This window comes from Balaenoptera musculus, chromosome 3 (assembly GCF_009873245.2).
Source record: "Balaenoptera musculus isolate JJ_BM4_2016_0621 chromosome 3, mBalMus1.pri.v3, whole genome shotgun sequence".
Taxonomy (NCBI): Eukaryota; Metazoa; Chordata; class Mammalia; order Artiodactyla; family Balaenopteridae; genus Balaenoptera; species Balaenoptera musculus.
Window position 1 is genome coordinate 667047 of NC_045787.1, and position 23827 is coordinate 690873.

Genomic DNA, 23827 nt, shown 5'->3' on the forward strand with positions numbered 1-23827 from the left:
CCACCTTGCACGTGACTCACCCCTCTCGTCACCGAGGAAGGGGACTGATTTGGTTTTAAAACAAGGATCCTTCGGCCAGTAAACCCACGCGGAACCAACAAGGCTCAGAATCTCATCACACTCCTCACCACGGGACACCGTGGCCGGGACACGTCCAACTGGCAGGGGTGCCCACGTGCTGGGGACGCCCGAGAACGGCCACGCTGTGGACGCAGCACCAGGAAAGAAGGGCCGAAGGTGCCCGGGACCCGAGGGGACAGGAGGGAACTGGGGGGGCCGCACAGAAACAGCTGACGAACACGCAGGACACGCCCACAGCACCGCCCCACACACCGGCATCGGGAGGGCGGGCGCCTGTATGCGCGCAGAGCTGCCCGTCAGAGAGTCTGGAGCCTGGGACAGACGACCCCCCACCCCGCTCACAGCTGGTGAGTTCAAACACCCCGGGAGCCGCGGGCAGGCATCACATGGCCCGAGCGCAGGCCCCTTGGCCTCTGGCTGCACCACCAGCTCTGGACTGCCGACATGCACTCACACTCGTTTTGCTTTTCTAGGACACGGCAGCCATGTGCTATAACTAACCTTTTTAAGCCTTTAAAATGTGTATCTACTGGCCCCCACTGCAGTGCGGGAAACCCCTCCATCCCCCTGCCCCCCAAGTCGGGGCAGGCTGAGTAGGAGGACAGAGCGGTACCTGGGCGCTGGCTGAAAAGGAGGCGCCCATAAAGCCAGGATCCACTCGTTCTAAAGGCTGGGGAAGGGTTGCGGCACCTGACGACTCGTTTCCCACAGACGAAGTACGGAAAGCGGAAAAGAGGGGCTTCACGGCAGAACCTGACGGATACCCCAGTGCTGAGCCCCGGTGACGGTGGCACCTTGCGCGCTGGTGAGAATTCACGCCCCCTCCGGGGCCTCCCGTTAAACCCACACCCCGCCGAGCCGCGAGAAAACCATCGGACGGATGCCAGTCGAGGGTACCTGCAACACACCTGGCCAGCACCCCTCAGAACTGTCCAGGTCACAAAAACCAGGAAGCTCTGAGGCACCGTCGCAGCCTAGGCGTGGCCTGTTTAAAGCCCCTCCCGTGCTCCTGGCGCCCCCCGCGCCCGCCAGGCCCGAGGAGCCCGAGGAAGCCAGCGCTTCAGGGGTGACTCCTGGTGCGGCCCAGCCAGGCCCTAGTGTCCACCCACCTGCTGGTCTCCCTCCAGCTTCTAAAGAAAGTTCCAGGAACCTGCAGCACCATCTGAACACGGCACACCAAGCCCACCGCCCCCAGAGGCCGGGGCGGCAGCCTGGCCGGGGCTCCCAGGATGACCGTCCAGCAAGGCCGGACCGGACCGGACCGGACCAGGACCCAGAGCTGCGGACCAGCCTCGGCCCAAGACCACCGAGGAGCCCTCCCAGAAACGGGCGGGACAGCGGGTGCCTGGCAGTGAGAGCCCAAGGCCCGGGGAGCAACCGCGGCCAGGAAGGGGCGAAGCGGGCAGGGCATCCCTCCGCCTCCCCGTGAGGGGAGACAGCAGCGAGCTTCGCATGAGGCCGTGTGACTTGTGTCATCACGGGCGTCCTGAGAAGCCCCCGCGCCCGCAAGCGCCGGCCACACCTCCAAGCGGACCCTCCCCGTCCGGTGCAGGCCTGACGCGGCTCAGAGCACAGCAGCCTCCACCAGCCCGCGCGCCCGGCCCTCGGAGACACAGGGCCCCCGCCGAGGCGGCCTCTGCTCTTCCCACCCGTCCTCGACCTGCTTCTCCCACAGCCGTTTTGATGCCTGGTTTCCGGCTCCACGAAATGCAAACTTAGCCCGGACCTGAGTAAACGTGGTGGTCACCAGGGACAGCGTGGGATCCGGTGCTCTGGACGAGGGGGCGGGAACAGGAAGCCACCAGGAGAGGAGCGAACGCAGCAGGGCAGCAGGGCCTTCGGGGCGGGAGGGGACGGCCCAGGCCAGAGAGGCAGGCGGGACGGGGGCGCCAGCTCAGGGGCAAAGTGGAGCCCGGCAGGCCCGGACCCAGTGGTCTGCTGTGGATACCGGGTCAGAGCCCCATCCCTGCTGAGGGTCCCGAGTGCAGCGTCCTCCGTCTGCGGTCACAGCCTCCGCCAGCCCCGCTGCAGCCTCTGTGCACAAGCCCTCCCCTTCCCAGTGCACCAGCACTCTCCTCCCCCCCACCCCGCCCCCGGGCCGGTGTTTGGGATTTCTACCACCGTCTCTTTCTCTTCCGGAAGAGCTCCCAGGGGAGGAGTGGAGAGCGACCTCTGAGGCTCAGAGCCAGGGGCGTTCCCGAGGGTCCGCTGGGCCAGGCCGCACCGAGGCTGGATCCTCTTCCAAGGGGTTCAGCGTTGGAACGGAGTTTTTAGGTTCCACGACCCTCAGGGTTAACTAATGCCTTCTGGCCTTTGCCCCCTGCCCTCCGTGCTTTGCAGCCAGGATCAATGCTGGATCTGAAATCCAGCGGCCTGGCCACCTGGGCCAGCGGACTCCCCGAGGGGCACAGCCTGAGAAGAAACTGTTCTGCGTTCAAGCCAGAAAAAAAGGAAATGCTTGAGGCCGAGAACTCCCGTGCTTTCACAGCAAGTTTCTGGCTAAAACAGAAACCCGTTCTCTGGCGAAGACAGAGGAAACACTGACAGGACAGAAGCCACCCACAGCCCGGCCAGCTGGACGCGGCCCCTTGCCGGGGCACCTCCCAGCGTCCTCTCCCGGAGGGCTGCCTGGCCCCCCACCCAGGCCTCTGGAGCGAGAAGCGCCTGCCCACAGGCGAGAGCCGAGAGGGCAGGAGGTGGATGCGCCCCTGCCCGGCCCTCACGCGTGGCCTGCGGGGGCACCTTGCCGGCTGGAGGCCCAGACGCCCAGAGATGCTACTTCCCAAGGGCCTCGCCAGGTGACCCTGTGCGCCCGGCCCCCAGCTGCCCCCACCAAGCACAAACCCCGCTGCCTGGGGCCAGAAGCAGCACCGTCCAGGCCCACGGACCACGGGCACGCGGGCGGCGGCAGGCCGGCTCCTACCCTACCCGCTGTGCACGTGCGCCTGGCACCTGGAACCCAGCACCTGGCGGGGCGTGGCGGGTGTCCGCTTGGAGAGGTGGGCAGGGCCGGGTCACAGCACCTCTGCGAGGCCTTCCTGAAACGACACAGCCCTCACTTCTGGGAGCACCCTGCCCCCAGTGCCCCCCGTGACACCAGGTCCAAGCCGAAACCAGCAGCGGGCAGTGCAGCCGAGGGGAAAGAGCCTCCCTGGCCCAGGTGTGCCCCCTGCCCCCACCACCAAGCAGCCCGAGGTGAGGGTTCTCCCGGGCGACACCGAGGACCGGGGCGCTCACAGACAAGGACTCAGGAAGGCTCGGGGCACTGGAGGGACACAGCCGCCCTTCAACCCGGACCAAGGCCACGGCCACCGCCCCGGCGTTCACTGCTCCAACCAAGGGCCTCGGCCCAGCAGTCGGGCCAAAGACACCACCTCTGGCACCTTCTCCTTAAACCTGACGCTCGCACAGTCGAGACAACAAGGAAAGTACCGGGATTCTCGGCTACTAAGAGGCACGAACACAGAGGAACCAGCCAGACACACAGGTTAACACACGTGTGCAGGCACACACAGGCACACGGGGCACAGCTGGGGACCACAGCTCTGCGAGCTGCTTCTCCAGAAGAGTGAGTGTTTCAGGGACTTCCCGTCCGTCCAAAGGACCTGCCCTCCCAGGCTGGACGTGCTCCCTCCTGGGCAGCGCGGGCCTCTGGTGGGCTCGGGGACCCGGCTCCCCGCCACCCCCCGGTGTCTGCCGCTGATGCGACCTCTCCCTTCTCGGGGACTGGCGGTCGTGACCCCAGCCTGGGGGTGGGGGGAGGGGCTCAGGACGGCAGGGCCGGCCCAGCCGGGGGCAAAGGCGGGAGGTGGGCGGCCGGGAGCCCCACCAGCCTCCCGGGGCGGCTCCCGTTACCGACGCAGGCTCCTGTCTGGCTGTGGTCAAGACCCTCCATCCGAGGGAAGAGGAAACCCAAGAACCATCTGGCGCTTCTCTACTCTGATTTCGGCTCCACACGATCCCTCCCCAGTGACCGTCCCGAGAGCCTCCGTGAGAACCCAGGCCTGACCCGTGGGCTGTGACCAGACGGGGCCCAGGACACAGCCGCCTCTGGGACAGGCCGGCTCCAGGAGAGGGAGACGGGCACAAGGAGAACCCCCAGGACGGCGCGGGGCCCGCACGAGGCCTCCCCATCTCCCTGGGGGGACATCTCGCTCACGTGGACTCGTGGGGTGCCCCCGCCTCGCAGACGGCGCCAGGCCACAGGCACCTGCTGACCACGCGGACGCCCAGACAGGCTCAGCTGCAGGCCGGCTGCAGGCTGGGCAGACGGGAAGCAGCTCTCGCTGCGAGCAGTAAACGCAGGCCCAGGAGCCCAACACCCAGCAGAGACCCCAGCGCCACGGGCACATGGGGCCAGGGATTCTGCCCGAGAGCAACCCTGAGCCCGGGAAACTCGCAGCTGGTCACAGGGCCCACCCAAGCCTCGCGAAGCTCAGAAACAGAATTCCCACCTCCTCCCCGATTGTGTTCTCAAGGAGAAACCGCCCGAGGAAAGAAAGAGGAAACAAACCCAGGCCAGGGCCCCAGGGCCTTGCCAGAGGCGCGGGCAGCGAGGCCACGCAGACGCACAAGGCCCCAGGCAAGACCTGGCACCGACAGTTCACCCCCTTCCCGCCAGGAGCACGGCCCCGCAAACCCCCACCCCCAGCCACAGGGGCACCTGGACGGGGCCCCTCACCAGCGCTCCCGGCACGGGGCTCCAGGGCCGACACGGCGCCAGGGGCCACAGATGGGGGAGCGGCCATGGATCCGGGGGCCAGGGCGCCTCATTCTTCGGCTGGCCCTGCTGAAGCTGCCGGCTTATCTGCACAGACCAGACCTCTGCTCTGAAGAGGGAGTTCCCTCTTTCTCATAAAGGAAAGGTGTAACCCTTTGTGCTCTGCTCTCTGTGCCGGGCGGCACTGCCCCAGGGTCCCCCAGAAGGGAGCCCGGACGGCCCCAGACCGCCACGCTGGCCGGCCTCACGCTCCCAGAGCGGCTTGCACACGCCTGCTCCCCGCAAGCAGCACTGCTGCAAAGTTGACTACGAGAGGGGCGCCCCCAAAAGCACCTGGCTGCGCGCACGGCAGTTAACACTTAGGCCAAACGGCAGCCTCCGCCCTCCAGCCTCACGTGCCCAGCAACGCGTGGCCCTTCCGGGGGGAACGGGAGACCCCCAGAGACCAGCCAGCGGCACCATCCTCCCACCCGCCTGTGCCTCCAATTTCCGCCCCGAGCCCAACCACAGTCCCGCTGCTGTGCCCCGAGGACACTGGCCCTGGGAAGGAACCCCCGGCCCAAGGCCACCCATCGCCCAGGGCAGGAGCCCGGGCCAACCCAGCAGCCACCCGGTCAGGTGCCAGGACCTGCTCAGGTCTGCTCAGGGCCGTGGCCGCAGGCCTGCTGGGCAGAGCCTCCCTCCACGGCCCAGTTCCCCGGGGGCAGGCAAGTGAGGGCAGCCCCCTCGCCTACTGGCTCCGACCTGGCAGACGCCTCTGGCCATCCCGGCTGCCCCCTGCTCGGTCCGTGATGCCCTGAGCTGCAGGAAATCAAGACCCTGGGTGACCTTGGCCCTGACTGGCTCTGGGCCCACACAAGGCCCCTCACCCTCTCTAGGCACACCCCCCCCTCCAACGACCCCGCGAGAATTCCCCCCCCCCACCAAGCGGAGAGTAAGCCCACTGCCCACCTCTAAGCAGGGGACATGTGGGATCAATTATTTGAAAATAACGGGGTCCACGCGGAGACCATGGGCTGCGGGGCCGTCTGGTTCTGATGCCCTGGCCGTGTGACCGCCCAGCCAGGAGGGCCTCTGCGCTGCACGCTCTCTGTGCGGTGGGGGCCCCGTCACGGGGAGCTGCTCTGCCCAGGTGAACCCACCTGCCTCCGTTCAGAAGGTGGCTGTGGCCTCAAGCGCGGAGTGGCAGGCCCTGCAGACAGACCCTCTGCTTGTGTCGCCACCGCCAGTGACGTGGGCACTCGGGCCCGAGGCTGTCCCTGGGTTGTGTTGGGCTTGGCCGCACGAGGGGACCGGCGGGATGCAGGCTGTCCGATGGTAACAAGGACCAGCAGCAGCCTGTCCCCAGAAATTCAGCTCCCTCAAATGCAGCCCCCGGGATGGGATGGGGGGAGCCCGGCCTGAGACAGGCGCCTCGGGGCAATGAGTCAGGGTCTGACGCCATGGGGTGCTGAGCTGGCCCAGGGGGATTCCACAGAAGGGCGGCACGGAGCCGGCTGGGGTGGGGCTGTCCTGTTGTGTGTGTGTGTGCGTGCGCGTGTGTCTGGGGGTGGCGGGAGGACTGCCCGGTGTGTGTGTCCTGGGCGGCCCCTGGCAGAGGGGAGCCGTGGGCTTGGCTGGGCTCTCTGCTAGGCAAGGAGAGGGCCCCAGAGGCCAGCAGGGCTTGCGTGTGGGGGCGCCACTGCGCCGAGCGTCCTGGGGCGTGTTAACTGCCTCTCTGCCCGGCGCCTCTTGGGGGCTGGGGGGCAGTGGAATTCCCTGCTGCTCCAGCACTTGGCGGGGCCCGCTGGTTGGTGATGCCCTGTGCGCTGCTGGAGAACGGAGGACCCCCTTCTACCCCTGGGGCCCCAGGGGACCAGGAGACACACAGCACCGTCCACTCTTCCCTCAGTGGATGAGGTTCAACCGATTTTCAGGGGTCAGCCCTTCGGACAGCCTGCACCGCCTGCCCTTCCTGCTCAGACGTCCCCCGCGCCAGCATGACGCATCCCTTCCTTCCTGGACCCAGTGACGGAGCAATGCTCCGCGGCCTCGGCCCAGCAGGACAGAACCTCAAGGCTTTGTCTTGGGCCCACTCTCCGGCCGCGCTCACGTCCCAACGCCCAGGGCCCCGGCCCTGTGCTCTGGCCACCCCAGCGGCAGCAGCCCCTCGAGGGCAGCGGGCACACGCATCGGCACACAGCCTGCTCCCTGTGACCCCGAGCCCCGCAGGACAAAGGTGACGCTCCCAGAGCTGCGTGGGTCAGTGGCTGGGGGCGCGGGTCCCCTTCACAGGGGGCAAGAGCAGACCCCCGCGTGACCCACAGGACCTGAGCAGCAGAGCATGAAATCACGGGAAAGGAATCCAAAAAGAGGAACAAGAAAGGAAGAGGAAGCCCCAGCGGAGCTGAGGGCAGCTCCCGGGGAGGAACGGGCAGGAGACCGGCAGGGACAGTGGACCTCCAGGGCCCAGCCCACGGGCCCTGCGGTGGAGGGCAGTGGGGTCGGCGCCACCCCTCTGGGGGTGCACGTGGACACCCCCACCTCACCGCCCGCAGGCCACCTTCCCGGCTCTAAAGCACCAACTGTGGGCCTGCCGACCGGACACAGCCAAGGTCAAAACAGCAGGGGCAGTTCAAGGTCAACACTTGGTATCGGCCACCGCACCCTGATGAAGGCCCAGAGCCTCCGACGGCCAGGAAACGGGCCCCGGCTTCACAGGCTGACAACAGGGCTCCCCGGCAGGCCCAGCCTGGACGCAGGGACCAGAGGCAGCCCAGGCGGCCGCCCCGTGTCACAGGCTCACCGACTAGGCCCTCAGCCTCAGGCCGGGCACAACCAAGGCTGGCCCCACCAAGCTCTGGGTCAGCCAGGTGGGCCTGCAGACGTGAGCGCTGGCCCCTCCTCACCTCCCTCCCACCCTCGCCCTGGCGTCCCACGCTCCCTATTTCCACGACAGCCCCGGGTACACCTCGGGAGGGTATCCCCAAACCTGCTTCACCAGCACCACCGGGAGGCCCACCCAGAAAGCCAGGTGCCCCCCTGGAGGTTCAAAGGCCAGCCACAGAGTCAGGAAGGAACTTCAGTGACTCTGCGACGAGCAGGTGTGGCCACAAGCTGGACCACAGGGCAAGGGCCCCGCACGCGGGTCTTCAAAGGGTCTCCGGCCAGCGGTTCCGGCTCCCGTAGGACTGTCCCACCACTGGGCAGCGCGTGAGGCTGCTTCCCAGGCTCCCCCGTCACGCTGGCGACGCGGTGCCCATCACAGGGCCTCTCTGGGCACCGACTGGTCTGACGGCTTGCGTTAAAACTCAGAACCTAGCCGAGCAGACCCCGAAAGGCAACAGCACGCCTGCCTGTGACCCCATAGGGGGCTCCGCCCAGTTCCCCACGGTCTTCTGCGGCTGTCCCTCTAAGGGAACATGAGGACGAGGGAAGAACACGGGGTTCCCAGGGTGAAGTTCTGTGCCAACTCATCTAAGCGTCACAGGTGCAGCTCAGACCCTAGAGGGTTTGTTGAAAAGCATGCAGGACGCCCACACTTAGCATTTGCCTGTGCTCCTGCCTCTGAGAGCACACAGGCAAAGGGGGTTCTAGACGAGCCGGGAGAGGGAATGAAGTGGGATTACGGCTGAGAAAGCAAGAGCCTTGGACTGAGGGCGGGCTGGGGGCTCGAGGTCAGCCGGGCAGGCGACACCACGGCCCTCCTGGCAGCCCTGAGCACAGGCCCAGGGGCACCTAGCTTACAGAGCCACTGAGGCCCGTCCGAGAAGGAGCCAGCAGGCAGGGGGCCGCACACCCGGAAAGGCTGAGGGTCCCCGAGGACACGATGGCTCCTGGTGGCCGGTGAAACGCCGCTCACCCAGAAAGGCCACACCGGGGTGCGCTAGTCAGAGCCGCAGTGAGAGAAAGGCTGGGCTTACGGACTCTGCCTTCAAGTCCGGCCTGGTTTCAGCCTCCAAGCCGTCGGCAGCCGTGCCCAGTCCCACACCCACACCCACGTGCAGAGGAAAGCTGGCGGGCACCCGAGGGACGGGGCGGGACCCTGCCGACCCACCCCTGCCCACTAGGACAGCGTGCTGCCCCCAAGGGGTGCCCGGCCTCCAGGCGCCAGGACCTGTGGCCTCCACTGACCTCGCCCTCTTTCCTGCCTGGAGCAGGACACCTCTTCCCCAACGCTGCAGAGTGACCCTCCATTTCTAGAGGGGCGCTGAGCCCCAGATGAAGCAGCGGACTCAGGGTGACCAACCTATCAGCTGCAGAGAAGCCCGGGCCTAGAGCCCAGATAATGGAGGAACAGGCCTGGGGATGCCCCCGCACCAAGAGAAAGTGAAAGTGCCAGAGACCTGATTCCAGAAGCGAAGTGGGCAAGGAGGACCCTCAGCCTGAGTACAGCTCCCCTCCTCCGCCCCGGCAGGGACCTGCACTCCTTCCTGCTCAAGACCCCACAGAGCGTGGGCCTGTCCCGGGTCAGCCGGGCTTATGTGACTGGCGGCCCTTTACCCCACCGCGCAAGAGCGGAGACGAGCAAAGCAGAGGTGGCTGGGAAGGAAGGAGCCAGGCGCTCCTGCCCCAGGAGCCTTACCACGGGTGGGGACCCCACCGGGTCACCGGGCCTGGGGGGCCTGGGAACTCTCGGAGGAAGAGCCCCTCCTCGGTCTCCATAGCTACCCAGGGCGTCTCACACCTCCCCAGGGGCCCACCCCAAGTGGGAGAAAGGTGCTTCCTAGGCCCCGGGGGGGGGGGGACCATGGGGGCGCAGCAGAGGAGGGCCCACCGCCCCTGAAACCCTCGCCCAGTGCCTCCACCACTAAGCTCGGAGAGGGGGCTCGTCAGGCAGGGGTGGGGGGCGGTGAGACGGGAACCACACACAGAAGCAGGCAAAGCGGTGGAAACTAGTGCGGAGTGAGAGGAAGGCGCGGGCCGGGAATCAGGGGGAGGAGGAGCGGAGAGCAGCCCCACACCCCTTCCTCGGGCGACGTCCCGGTCCGGGTCGCCCTCCCCTCCCTGCCACCCGTGCCACCCCCTCCGCCGCGGCCTCCCACCCCCTCCCTCCAGGGCCGCCCCCTCCTCCCCTCCCTCCCCTCCCCTCCCCTCTCCTTCCCCCCGGCCGCCAGCCCCGCGCAGCCCGGCCTCCGCCTTTGTCCCGCGGGCAGGTGCGGCCGCCCTCACCCGGGCTCGGGCAGTTGGGCTCACCGCCCTCGGGGGGGCCCGGCGCCTCGGTCTGTTCGGGACCCTCATCCTGGCCGCCGTCCGCCCGCGCCTCCACAGGCACCACGGTGAAGTTGGTGGGCATGGCTCGCCTGGCGCTCCGGCCACTCCGCGCGCCCCGGCCACTCCGAACGCCCCGGCGCAGCTCCGCCCGCTCCCGCCGACGAGGCCGGACTAGGGCGCAGGGGCGGGGTCAGCGCGGTCCGCCCCCGCCCCGCCCCGCCCCACGTGACCGCACCTGGCTTTCCCCGCGAGCCCTGGAAAAGTTTGCGCTCCATGGGCCGGGGCGGGGCTGCTTCCGCTGAGGACGCTCCCCCAGCCTGCGCCCGGGCGCTGCCCGCGCCCCCAGACCCCCAGTGCCGCCCCGCCCACAGCGGCTGGCTTTCGGTTCCTGCACGGCCCGCTCCCCCACTGCCCCAAGCAGGCCTCTGGCCGGTCTGTCCCCCTTGCTCCCGCCCTTACGGCCATCCCCCTGCCCGCAACTGTACCCCCCTCCGCCCTCACTGTCCCCCTCACCCCGAGAGTGGGACTGTCCACCCCGCCTGAGGTCTGGTCTCCCCTCCCCCTTGCCTGACTGAGGCTCACCGAGCGCTTCGTTTAGGGAAGCGCTTCCAGCTGAAGGGAGCCACGGTTAGCAGGGCGCCCGGTCCACAACGGACACAACCGTGTAGCCACAAGTCACCAGGGCTCTGCGACAGGACCCCGCCCACCGGGGACCCCAGGCCCATCCCTGCCGGCTCGGGGGAGACCTCCCCTGCCCCCACCCCACTAGGTTCTGTCTGGGGAGGCCCCCGGGGAAGGGAAGCTTGCAGGCCAGATCAGGGAAGGCACAAGGTGGGACTCCAGACCCGAGCTAGGCACTCACCAGGATGCCACCTGCCTTGTAACCTGCCATCACCTGGTAGTTTCTTAAAGACACAGGAAATCTGTGTCCAAACGTCCATCAAAGAGAAATTAGCCCAAAAAGTTGTAGCATTTAGGTGCAATGAATCACCCCAAAACAGTTTTACAAAAATAAGGCATAAATATAGGTGGTGTGGGCAAAAATGGTCACGACATACTGCAGCAGAATAATCAGACACTCTGATCCTGTTTGAAAGTGCATGTGAGTTTCTATGGGCCTGAAGGCAGGGGAGGCCACGCATATCTCTGGGCAGGGATCGCAGGGATCCGCATTCCCCTGCACTGTGTTCTCGTCAACAACCAACGCACAGAAAACCAAAATCCGAAAAGCCACTTCCAAGAGAAGACAAGAGAAGCAGGCAGGGTGGCCCAGGCTCCCACCTCTGTCCCGGGCTCCTGGCAGAAGGAGGGCCTGGGACCCCCGGGAATGCTCCCCTGTCAACAGCCCCACCCAGCAGCAGCAGCACCAGCCTCCTGAGGCCGGGGTGCCCCTGGCCTGGGCCACAGTCACAGACCCCCTTGGGCTGAGGGGAGATCTGCAGGCCCGTGGAAGGGGCAGCAGTGTCAGACGGCAGAGATCAGCGCTGCGATGGTGCTGGGTGGCGTCAGCGGCTCTCCAGGTCAGCAGCGTGGAAGGTGGGGAAAGGGCCGCCCCCAAAGGACAGGAGCGTTTCCAGATGTCCTTCCCGGGAGGGACCAGCTCCCTGGGGAAGATGGGAGTGTCGCCCGGCAACACGACGGATGTGGTGCTGAAGGGGGTGGCGGAGCACAGACCCTCTCCCTGACGTCACCCACAAGGACCCCGTGTCTGCCCCCCATGCGGTGGCTCAGAGCGGGGCTGTGGCCTCTTCCCTGGACGTGGGGCCCTCTGCGCACGCGACCCGGGCCCGCACACCCTCCCGGACAGCAAGGCCCAGCCCGGAAAGACGAGGCTGCAGCTGAACCTTGGGCGGCGAAGTCGGAGGACCAAACCCAGGCTCTGAACAGGAAAGGAGATGCCCTCCCAGCCCCTGCCGACGACCCTTGGCCTCTGGCCTCGGTCTCCTCATCTGCAAAACGAAGGGGCTGGACTTGCTGATGCGCTCCCGTGGTCACCAACACAGCTGGACGGAGCTGAGACCCCCGGTCTGTGAGGAGGCTGGCAGCCCCCCTGCCCTCGGGGCTCTGCCGATGAAACCTCAACCCCCACTGCCCCCCACAGGTGGCAGTAACTTGGGGTGGCAGTCAGCGCTGAGCTTGCAGAAGCCTTTGTAGGTGACCCTGCATCCAGCTCCCCACTGTGACCCCCTCTGTGGCCCCAAGTCCAGGCCCCCGACCCCGGGCTCTGGCAGTGCTTACCCAAGGCCCACCCACGCAGAAGCCCTGCGGCTCTGCGGCCAGGCCGCCTACCCAGGACCTAACTGGCTCTGGGTTCTGCATAACAATGGCCTGGCTCCTGAATCACGTCATTGTCACCTGAGAAGCAAACGAAACCCAGCCCTCAGCAGGTGAAAGGGCTGAAGGGGTGGACAGGAAGGCAAGGGCAGATGTCAAGGACATCACTGGGGTGAGTGCGGGTTCTCGCACTATTCTTGTGCTTTTCTGTAGGTTTGGAATTTTTCAAAATAAAATAATTTTATAATTCTAGGTAAATAAAGTTCCTTCTTTCACTACACGTAAAATAGATAAATGACAAGGACCTACTGTATAGCACAAGGAAATACACTCAATATCTTGTAATAAACTTTAATGGAAAAGAATCTGAAAAAGAATATAGATATGTGTAACTGAATCACTTTGCTGTACACCTGAAGTTCACACAAGTCTGTAAATCAACTGGACTTCAATTAAAACAACAAAACAAACAAACAGAAGCTCCTTGTTTCTAAGTGACACGCAGCCGTATCTTGAAACTCGGTCTCCACACCCTGCATGTCCTCCTGCCACCAGCTGGCCCCGCTCTGCCTGTCCCCAGCTCAGGACGTCATGTGCCTGGTGGCTGGGTGGCCCACTCTTGGTGCCAGGATGCCCCAGGCTCGCCCACCCTGCCCCTCTGCCTCCGGGATCGGGGTGCACACACAGGAGCGGGCAGCACCTCCCCGAAAAGTCCCTGTCGGGTGGCATCTGAAGACATGCGGGTGGGACCCCCACCAGCAAACTCCCCTCCCCCCCAGAGACCTTGCTGGGCGGAGGAAAGGAAGTGACGTTAAGAGAATACACAGTTCAGAAAGCACAGGGCCTGAGCACTAGAGGGCAGGGATCCAGTCGTAAGGCCCACCCTCTGGGAGACCCCACCGGGCCGTCTGGGGCATCTCATAGGGGTGAGGTAGGGGGATGGGGGATGGGGTGGGGTAGGGGGATGGGGGGATGGGGGTGGGGTAGGGGGATGGGGGCATGAGGGGATGGGGGTGGGGTAGAGGAATGGAGTGGGGGATGGGGTAGGGGAATGGGTGGGGTAGGGGTGGGGGATGGGGGATGGGGTGGGGTAGGGGGATGGAGTGGGGGATGGGGGTAGGGGATGGGTGGGGGATGGGGGGTAGGGGGATGGGGGATGGGGTGGGGGGGATGGGTGGGGTAGGGGTGGGGGATGGGGGATGGGGGTGGGGTAGGGGATGGGGGATGGGCGTGGGGGATGGGTGGGGTGGGGGGGTAGGGGTTGGGGGGCACAGCTCTGGGAAGCCGGTTCCTGCCCGAGTTCCACCAGGAGGACCCAGAGCCCCTTGACAAAAGAGAGAAGCCCCCACCCTGAGAAACCTTTCCCTGTAACCTGAGGATTTTGCAAAGAGCTTTCCAAAAACCGCAGGGAAGGAGAGCAGGCCAGCTAAGCGAAACAGCAAGCCGACCCGGCCGGACCCAGCAGGACTCTCGGCAGTCACCCCATGGAATGTGCAGACAACCGGACAAACTCGATCACCAGCCAGGGCCAAAGAAGGCCGCTCTGGGCATGACTGGTCTCGGGGAGTCTCCTGCCGGAGACTGGGGTCTTCCCACCAGGAAAGAGAGAGCAGGTCTGGGAGGAGGTGGGACACGGCCCAGGACAGGCCAGAGAGGACTTGGGTGAGTCGCCGGCTACAGGTTGACCCCAGACAACAGCACTCAGAATGAACTGAGCTGAAACCCCGAAGACGCCGACCATTTCTGGGGGTTCTTCCCGGTGCGGCTGGGCAGCTGGCGAGCCTCGGCCTGGTTTACAGGGAAGAGAGTCGGGGTCCGATCAGTCGTGGGAGGGGCAGGGAGAGAGGCAGGCCCAGCTCCCGGGAACCCTGCAGCCTCGGTGCTCAGAGCCCCTATTGTTTTAATTCTCGAAGAAAGGAAGTGGTGGCTCCCCGTTGTCAGAGAAGAGCGCGGCGGACCTTCCTGCCTGCTGGACGGTCCGGAAGAGGGTGCAGCCGCATTTTATACCTGGTCCAGCAAGGAGGGCCCTGACCCGTTTTTGTGCAACCAAAGTCTGGCATGTGAAAATTCAACCTGGGAAAGTACAAATGCTCCTCCTCACCTGAGACCATACGTGCTGGAGGCGAAGGCCTTCTAGGCGAGCTTCAAGAACTCGTTCTCTGATTCGCAGGACATTTTAAGTCTCACCAGGGAGGCTGAAGGAAGCACCACTGACAGCACAGCGTTTTTCAAGCAACTGGGATCCGGGGATGCAAAGGCCAGACCCACGGTCACCGCCGCCGCCTTCCCCAACCCTGTCCTGGGGGCCACAGCCGGAGCCCAGACGCCCAGGGCCCTCGCCAGCACCCCACGGTGCTCCCCAGAACCCCCGAGGGCCGTCAGCTCCACGGAAACGCTGGGAGCAGGCGCACGCCTCTGCTTGGCAATGCGCGCGTGTGAAACTGTCTCCCGTCCACTCCTGTCCACGTACAGCTACCACGCTGCCCGTCTCACCCATGGTCAAGTGCGCCAGGGCCCCGGCAGCCAGTCCCAGCCTCAGGAACAGCCGGGACTCTCAGGGCATCAGGGGTCCAGGCCGCGTATCTCACCCACCCTGCCATCTCCGCGCCAGCCCCCAGCCCCCTGGGCTCCCCTGCCACACACCCCCAGGCCCGAGATGGCTCAGGGCGCCGGCAGGGGTCCTCCCACCCTTCCCCAGGAGGCCACATCTCAGGGTGCAGGGAAGGGACACAGCCACCCCCTCTGGACTTCCCCAGGGACTTCCAGGATGGGCAGGATGGGCCGGCCCCGGCTTCCTGTGCCAGGACGGGGCAGGGGCTGCGGGGACGGGAGCTTCCAGCTTCAAGCTCTAATGCTTCTGACCTCCCTTCAGGCCCAATGGCTCCCCTTTGCTGCTCCGTCTTCCCTCCAAAATCCTGTCCACCCCAGCCTGGCACACGTGCAGGTGGTTCCCAGCCTTGCGGTCCCACTGAAAGCCGTCAGGTTCCACCACGTGGCACTGGGGTCGACGTGGGCCCTTTCTGCTGATGTGGTGGCCAGGCTCCCCTTTCACCCCTCAGAGTGCCGTGCGTCTCTCTGGGGCTGCAGGGAGCCTGGCCACCTGGCTGGCTCTCAGGGCTCCCTGTGGGGCGGCCCCTGGGCTGGTCATCCCGTGAGGCCATCGGGGAGGCCCGAGGCCTGCAGCAGCACAGCCTGAAGTCAGGGCTGCGAAACACAGAAGTACACAAAGGTGGTGGCTGGGGACTCCTTCGTGACCACAGAAGTACACAGAAGTGATGGCAGGGGACTCCTTCGTGAACACAGAAGTACACAAAGGTGGTGGCTGGGGACTCCTTCGTGACCACAGAAGTACACAAAGGTGGTGGCTGGGGACTCCTTCGTGAACACAGAAGTACACAGAAGTGATGGCTGGGGACTCCTTCGTGAACACAGAAGTACACAAAGGTGGTGGCTGGGGACTCCTTCGTGAACACAGAAGTACACAAAGGTGATGGCTGGGGACTCCTTCGTGGCCTGGAACGCTCCATGAAAGGAAGCGACGTGGTCTTCACCAGCGTCAGCCACTGCTCCTCAGGGACGCCATCAGGGGCAGGAAAGTGGGCCCCAGAGCCCAAGGCAGCTGCCAGCCGTGTTACCGACCCAGGCCTGTCCGGACAGTATAAGGACCACTGAGAAAAGAAGAGGGGGCGTGGACTCCACAGTGGAGGTGAGGCAGCCCCTCCAGGGACAGGGTCCACCCACCACCGCAGGAAGGCCCGGTGTGGGCCAGGGCGGGACGGGGGGACTTCCTGACACGCCGGGCATGTAAAACCGGCTCCGTCACCAGCCAGCAACGTGTGTGCACCAGAGACACCCCAGGACGGTCCCAGCAGCACCATCGGGTCGGCCCTGCTGTGAACAACGCACATGCCCATCAACAGCGACGGGCAAACGGGAGGGCGCGTGCATCGGGTGGGATGCGCGCGGCCTTGGGACGAGAGGAGGCCGCACCACCCTGCCCACCAGGCGCTCCAGGGCAGGAAGACCAGCGCATGGCCAGGTGCCAGAATGGCAGCTCCCAGGCAGGCAGGCGCATCTGGAGTGCAGACCGGGCCCCGCTCTGACCTGGATGGGGCTGCGCGGGCATCCCTGGGCACAGAACGCTCAGGGCGTGGCATGCTGGGTGCATCCCTCACAGGAGAAAGACAGAAGGGCTCCGAGGGGTGTTCTGAGTCAGAATCAGGCTCAAACCGACCCGTGGCATCCAGCCCCGTCTGCAACTCGCAGGGAAGAACGCGGCTGCCACCCTCCTGGAGTGCTGTCACCACACCCCTGCATCACGGCAGGTCCGCATCCCTCATCTTCCGGCACCTTCTGTCCCGACCTCCTGTCAACAAGGAAAGAGCAGCAAGCAAACACCTGCTAAATCACAGCCGTCTGCCCGGCGTCGGAGCCCCGTCTGGCTGGCACACCCCCAGCAGAGGTGCCTCGGTCCCCAGACGACGGTCTGCTTAGCCCAGCCGGCAGGAGGCCCTGACGGGGGCGGGCGCCGAGTTCACCAAAACAGTCAGAGCACGGCGCCTGTTCCCCTCAAGTAGCTCACAGCCTCCTGGGGAGGGTGGAGGCCGGCGTCCAGGCCCCAAGGGCCCACAAGCCCCCAGCAGGGCTTTTCCCTGATACTCATTGGGTCAGGGGCTGCTCTGAGTCTTCGTGCGGGTGACCTCAACTAATCACGGAGAAAGAAAAAAGACAACCAACCGCGGGCACAATAAAGACACTCGTTCTGTGGGGCCCAGAGAGGCTGTGTGACTTGCTAGATGTCACACAGCCTACGGGGGCTGGGACGGGGCTGTGCCTTCCCTGGACGTGAGCCCGCTGCCGTCAGGACCTCGCCTGGCCCCGAGGGGTGAACCCTGCCGCACATCCACGGGTGTCCTCGGAAGCCAGTGCAAGCTCTCCTAGGGAAGGACAGCTACGTGCACACGCAGCCTGGGAGGGGCCGGGGCAGCGGTGTCCCTGACGGGGGCCGTGAGAGGGTGGGGGTCACAAGGCTCTGGGGGAAGCGTGGGCTCCGTCACTGACCAGTTCCCTCATCAGCTCAACGCTCCATCCCCCAGCACTGCAGCCGAGGCTGGACACACAGCGCGAACCAGCAGGTCCATCTGGTCTGGGAGGCGAGTCCCCAGGCTGGAGGACGGAGGTGGACCAAGCACAGGGCACGAGGAGTGGTCCCTGGGGGAAGGAGGCCCCGGGCAGCAGGCGGATGGAGGGGGCAGCGGCGTGGGGAGGCCCTGTGGTGCCAGCTTGGGGCCCAGGCCCGAGGGGAGCAGACTGCAGGCATCTCCCCGGACGGGCTGTGGCCTGGGGGCTGCACAGGAGGCCGCCGGCTGCGCTGAGCGCTGTGTGGACGGGGAAAACGGAAGACGCGGGCTGGGGGGACGTCTGCCTTCCTCTGGCCAGCGTCTGCTCGAGGCATGTCGCTGGTCACCTGGGGGGTCTGTGCCCCAGACTCCCAACCCCGGGGCAGCTGAGTAGGGCCTCTAAGCCTCCTCAGGGGACTGCCCTGCCTGGTGCTGTCTCAGAGGTGAGACCCCTGCCACCCCAGCCCAGCCGCAGCCTCCGTTATTTCCCACCCTTTCTGGGCTCACCGTGCTCAGCGGGGGACACCCTCTGGGTCCCCGCGGCAGTCCTGGGCGGGGCCCCCACCTCGCGCCCCACTCCTACAAGCTCCTGAGGGGTCTCAGGAAGGCTGAGCGTCGGGCACTACAGCCCTGTGGCCGGGGTGGGGCTGCGCCGTCCTGGCTCCTCTGGTCCCAGCGTCCCTACTCTGTCTCTCAGGAACGGCAGCCACGTGGCTCCCCTCTCCCCGAGCCCCCATGGGGGAGGGCCACTGGGCCACTGGGTCAGCCTGGAGTCCGTCACCGGGCAGACACAGCGTCCACCTCTGACCCCCGCGCAGGCCTGGTAAGGACCAGCCGAGGTTTTGGGGCGCAGCCTCGAACCCGCCAAGCGTCACCCTAGGTCAGCGGGGACCTCGGGCTGTGGCCCAGGCCACGGCTGCTGCCAGGCCTGCCTTTAACAGCAGGCCCAGAAACGCATCAAACCGTCTACTCCTTTCAGTTTTTCTTTCCCTTTTTAAAAAAATGAATTTTGTTTAATTGCGGTAAAATACCCATAACATAAAGTTAACCATTTTAACTGTAATTGAGTGACAGCCCAGTGGCATCAGGAACACTCACACTGGCAACCATAATTAATCCCGTAGGCCACTACGTGGGGTCACTCTGGTGCCCTGGTGGCCTAAACGTCAAACAGAAGCCCAGCCAGAGTCAGAGCAGCAAGCGCGAGAGCCCCCGTCACACAGAGCCACCGTCCCGGAGAGGGGGCTCCCCAAGGAGCCACACCCAGGCTGAGGCCCATCAGGTCGCCCCGTTGTCTCCACAAAAGCCCCCCATTCCTAGCGGCTGGGGCCCGCACAAACACCCGGCCAGATTCAGATCCGTGCTCACTCACATAAGCTCTGTGCCTCGGTTCCACCTTCCACCACGTGGGTGTGCGGCCATCACCGCCTCCGTCTCTGGGACTTTTTCATCATCTTGCAAAACCGAAACTCATTAAACCCTAGCTCCCCGCCCCCTCCCCAGCCCCAGGGACCCGCCACCCTGGTCTCCGTCTCTCTGGACCTGATTCCCCCTGGTCCTTATACAGGGGACAGGCGTGGTGCCCGTCCCTTCCCGGCCAGCTCAGCAGAGCCCTCACGGTTCTTCCCATTGCAGCTTGCGTCCGAATGTCCTTCCTCTGAAGGCGGAAGCGTAGTCCATGGTCTGAATGGACCACATTGTGTTTGTCCATCATCCATCGATGGACACCTGGGTTGCTTCCACCTCTTGACTATCTGCTTTAGTGCATGCTTTCCCCTGCATAGAGTGGTGGGGAACACTGCCCGGGGTATGTATCTAAGTAAGAAACACGAGCATCTGAACTATGTTCCCCTTTGTGTAAGGAATCACACAGAGGTGCACACACATGCACACCACCCCCGCCGCCCCGGCCCCGGGAGGAGACAGGCGGCACCTCCATGGCTGGAGGGGAAGGGCTGACCCTCTGCTGGGTGCTTCCCTGGACCTGCCACATTTGGTGGCATGCGCCAGACTCACTGAGACAAAAATACTTTACAATCTTTTAAATTAAACAGCTGCTGAAGCCCAGAGATAAGCAGGTCACCCTCCAGCGCCCAGGGCAGTGATTTCTATCCTATTATTACCCACAGCACAGATAAAGTGACCGGGACCTGTCCCAAGGTCACACCAACGGTCCTGAGGCCCAGGGAGAGGACCTGCCGCCCACAGGCTGGGGCCCCGCATGGCTCTGGGCTGAGACCTCCGCACAGGAGCCTCTGAGGGACGCGCGTGTGCGTGTCTGGGGGCCGCGGACACACAGACCTGGCTGCAGCCGATTCTGCCAACCGTTTCCCAAGCAGGCTGAACCGCCACCCCAGGCTTTAAACTTCAAATCTGCTTGGCAAACTGAACCAAATCCACCTCCTTTTCTTGGCTTTCTTCTGCTCCATGAAGAGAGAGAGAGAAGGGAAGTGTGTCTTTTGTTTTTTTAATAGATCTTTGTTGGAGTATAGTTGCTTCACAATACTGTGTTAGTTTCTGTTGCACAACAAAGCAAATCGGCCATATGCATACACATGTCCCCATATCCCCTCCCTCTTGCGTCTCCTTCCCACCCTCCCTATCCCACCCCTCTAGGTGGTCACAAAGCACCGAGCTGATCTCCCTGTGCTATGCGGCTGCTTCCCACCAGCTAACCATTTTACATGCGGTAGTGTACATATGTCCATGCTACTCTCACTTCGCCCCTGCTTCCCCTCCCATCCCCTGTCTTCAAGTCCATTGTCTATGTCTACCTGTTTATTCCTGCCCTGCAACTAGGTTCATCAGTCCTTTTTTTTTTTTTTTACATTCCATATATATGCGTTAGCATACAGTATTTGTTTTTCTCTTTCTGACTTACTTCACTCTGTATTGACAGTCTCTAGGTCCATCCACCTCATTACAAATAACTCAATTTAGTTTCTTTTTATGGCTGAGTAATATTCCATTGTATATATGTGCCACATCTTCTTTATCCATTCATCTGTCGATGGACAGCAAAGGAAACCATAAACAAGACAAAAAGACAACCCTCAGAATGGGAGAAAATATTTGCAAATGAAACAACAGACATAGGATTAATCTCCAAAATATACAAACAGCTCATGGAGCTCAATACCAAAAAAACAAACAATCCAGTTAAAAAATGGGCGGAAGACCTAAATAGACATTTCACCAAGGAAGACATACAGAAGGTCAAGAGGCACATGAAAAGATGCTCAACATCACTAATTACTAGAGAAATGCAAATCAAAACTACAATGAGGGATCACCTCATGCTGGTCAGAATGGCCATCATCAAAATATCTACAAACAAATGCTGGAGAGGGTGTGGAGAAAAGGGAACCCTCTTGCACTGTCGGTGGGAATGTAAATTGATACAGCCACTATGGAGAACAGTATGGAGGTTCCTCAAAAAACTAAAAATAGAATTACCATATGACCCAGCAATCCTACTACTGGGCCTATACCCTGAGAAAACCGTAATTCAAAAAGAGACATGTACCACAATGTTCATTGCAGCACTATTTACAGTAGCCAGGACATGGAGAAGGCAAGTATGTTTGATTAACAGTTTCTGAGTTAGATAACTATCTCTCAGTTTACCTCATTTAAACCTTAAATATTTGGCTTGAATCTGTGAGAGCAGAGAGGGCTGCGCTAATAAGAATAACTTACATCCCGCATTTACAGAGAACAGCTTTTTGTGTGTAAATGCTGCAAGCCACTAATTTCTATTTTCTCAGGGCAATGAGTTAAAAATACGTTTTAAAAATAAGCTCTGATTGCCACTGAAGACCAAGGTCACTCAGAATCCGCCAAGTCAACCTGTGCCCAATGCAAGAGCACGATCCTCCCAAAGTCCAGGGGCCAAACTGTGTGATACAAAGGAGTGCTGAGCACAGAGGAAAAATAACATCAGGGATGAGACCGTCTGACAGCTACACTTGGCTCCCGAGGAGAAAGGGGATGCACGTCAAAAAAGCAGAACCAGAAAAGACGTGCAACTTCAGCTTGGGAGGCAGTCAGAGGAGGGACGAGGCCAGAGGGGACAGGAAGAGTGTTTAAGGTGCCCAGGGAAAGCAGCTGCCCGCCAGGTGCCCATGCCAGCAAATGCAGTAGTTGAGAAGGAAAGATGCCTGCACCCCAATGTTCACTGCAGCACTAATTACAATGGCCAGGACATGGAAGCAGCCTAAGTGTCCATCGACAGAGGAGTGGATAAAGGAGATGTGGCACATATACACAATGGAATACTACTCAGCCATAAAAAAGAGTGAAATAATGCCATTTGTAGCAACATGGATAGACCTAGAGATTGTCATACTAACTGAAGTAAGTCAGAGAAAGAAAAATATCATATGATATTGCTTATATGTGGAATCTAAAAAAAAAAGATACAAATGAACTTATTTACAAAGCAGAAACAGACCCCCAGACACAGAAAACAAACTTATGGTTACCAAAGGGGAAGGGGGGAGAGGGATAAATTAGGAGTTTGGGATTTAACATGTACTCACTACTATATAGCAAATAGATAAATGACAAGGACCTACTGTACAACACAGGGAACTATACTCAGTATTTTGTAATAACCCACAAGGGAAAAGAATCTGAAAAAGAAAATATATATGTGTGTGTGTGTGTGTGTGTGTGTGTTCACATGTGGGTGAGCTGTACACCTGAAACTAACACAACATTGTAAATCAGCTATACTTCAATTTTAAAAAAGGAAGGCAAAATAAAGACATCTCCAGACAAGCAAAACCTCAGAGAGTTCTTCCCAAGCTGAAGGCAGCTAGAATAAGGTTCTCAACAGAAGCACAGAAAACACAGGATAACCGAAGCATAAGGACATAGGGAAATGGGCCAGAACGTAGACCGCAGAAGCCAGCAATGGCCATGGGGTCAGTGCTTAAACGCGCAAAACCTTCAATACATCGGTGGGTTAAACACAAGCAATGGCGCCCAAGAGGTGGGGGGAGTCCTGGGTTCCTGGGCCGTGTGCAAAGTGCTAATTTCCCCGAACAAGCAACACCACCGAGAACGGGAGGACGTGTGACTGACCAGCTAACGGGAGACAGCACAGGAGTAAAAACTACGTACTTGACACCAAAGAAGGCGGTGGAGGGAGACCCACTGGGAGGGGAACCCCCGACCCCTGCACTCGTGACAGAGCCCCACACGGCAGGGTGACAGAGGAAACGAGGAGACACTTCACTCCGACAGAGAGCCTGAGATGCCTCTCTAACGATGGGACAAGTGGACCAAAAAAACTCCCAAAGCTGTAGAGATAAAGATTTGAACCACGCAGGTAACAAGACTGACCTAACTGACAGATTCCAGAACACGCACCCAGCAACCGCAGACCCCCATTCTCCCCAAATTCACTAAAACAGTAAGCAAAACGGATCATGGTCTGCACCACAGAGCAAATCTCAACTGATTTCAAAGAGTGAAATAACAGAGCCGCATCTTGGACCCCAGAGGCACGTGCAGAAAATCAGCCTGAGAAGTAATGGGGACCCCCAGGTGCCTGCAGCTCAGCAACTCATTCCAAGAAACCCATGTGCTGGAGAAGAAGCCACAGTTGAAGCAGATAATATCTTGAATTAAATGATAATGAAAATACAGCCTAGCAAAACGTGTGAGAAAAGGTGGTCAGCACGGCAGAGCCTGCAAAAATGACAAAGGCAGTGTGGTGGGTCCAACTGGGTCCCCCAAAGATGCGCTGATGCCCTAACACCCAACATCTGTGAACTTGGCCATATTGGGAATAGGGTCATTGAAGAGGCAAGTGAGTTAAGGTTAGGTGGTAGGGGTTAGGGTGGCCCTAATCCAGCACAATTGGTGGCTGTAAGAGAGATGTGAAGACACCAGAGGAGAGGTACAGGGCAGGAGGTCAAGCGTCAACAGAGGCAGAGGGCAGAGAGATGCAGCCACAAGCCAGAGACACCTGGAGCCCTGGGAGCTGGACCAGGCGGGAAAGGTCCTCCCGGAGTCTCCGGAGGGAGCGCACACCTTGATTTAGGACTCGTAGCTTCCAGACTGTGCGAGGGCACATTTGTATTGCTTTAAGCTACCAGTTTGTATCATTTGTTGCAGTAGTTTTAAGAATTTGATACGGATGGTAAGGAGACATTATGGATTCACCTCCAGGGTCCCCAGCGGTGGGGAGGGGGTGGCCTCCAGGTGCCCGCCGGCATTGGCCGCCTCCGCCCCAAATGCCACTGGCCTCGATCCAGGGCCGGGCCAGGGCCTCCAAAACTGCCACGGAATAAACATGAGAGCACCCAGGAGTCATTGTCTTGGGGGAAAGTTACAGCCTGACTCTGGTGGGGTGTAAGTGACATGATTAAATTGGAAGGAAATAAAAGATCCCGGCTGGGATTACATTCACAAATGCCAGACAGCCCCG

The 23827-nt window shown here is 62.0% G+C and overlaps 1 protein-coding gene across 6 annotated transcripts in view; it reads right to left on the bottom strand.

Annotated features, from left to right (window-relative positions):
- SLC12A7 (solute carrier family 12 member 7) overlaps positions 1-23827 on the bottom strand; it is a 66414-nt gene that overhangs the window by 32443 nt on the left and 10144 nt on the right. For 3 of the 6 annotated variants that reach the window (XM_036846799.1, XM_036846798.1, XM_036846794.1), the window contains exon 1: positions 9953-10137. The exons of 1 other annotated variant lie outside the window; for it this stretch is intronic. In XM_036846799.1, coding sequence (XP_036702694.1) covers positions 9953-10021 — 69 coding nt within the window. In that variant the 5' untranslated portion in view covers positions 10022-10137. Of the gene's footprint in view, positions 1-9952; positions 10138-23827 lie in introns of those variants that run through there. 2 more of the 6 variants (XM_036846796.1, XM_036846795.1) reach the window with 2 other exon arrangements.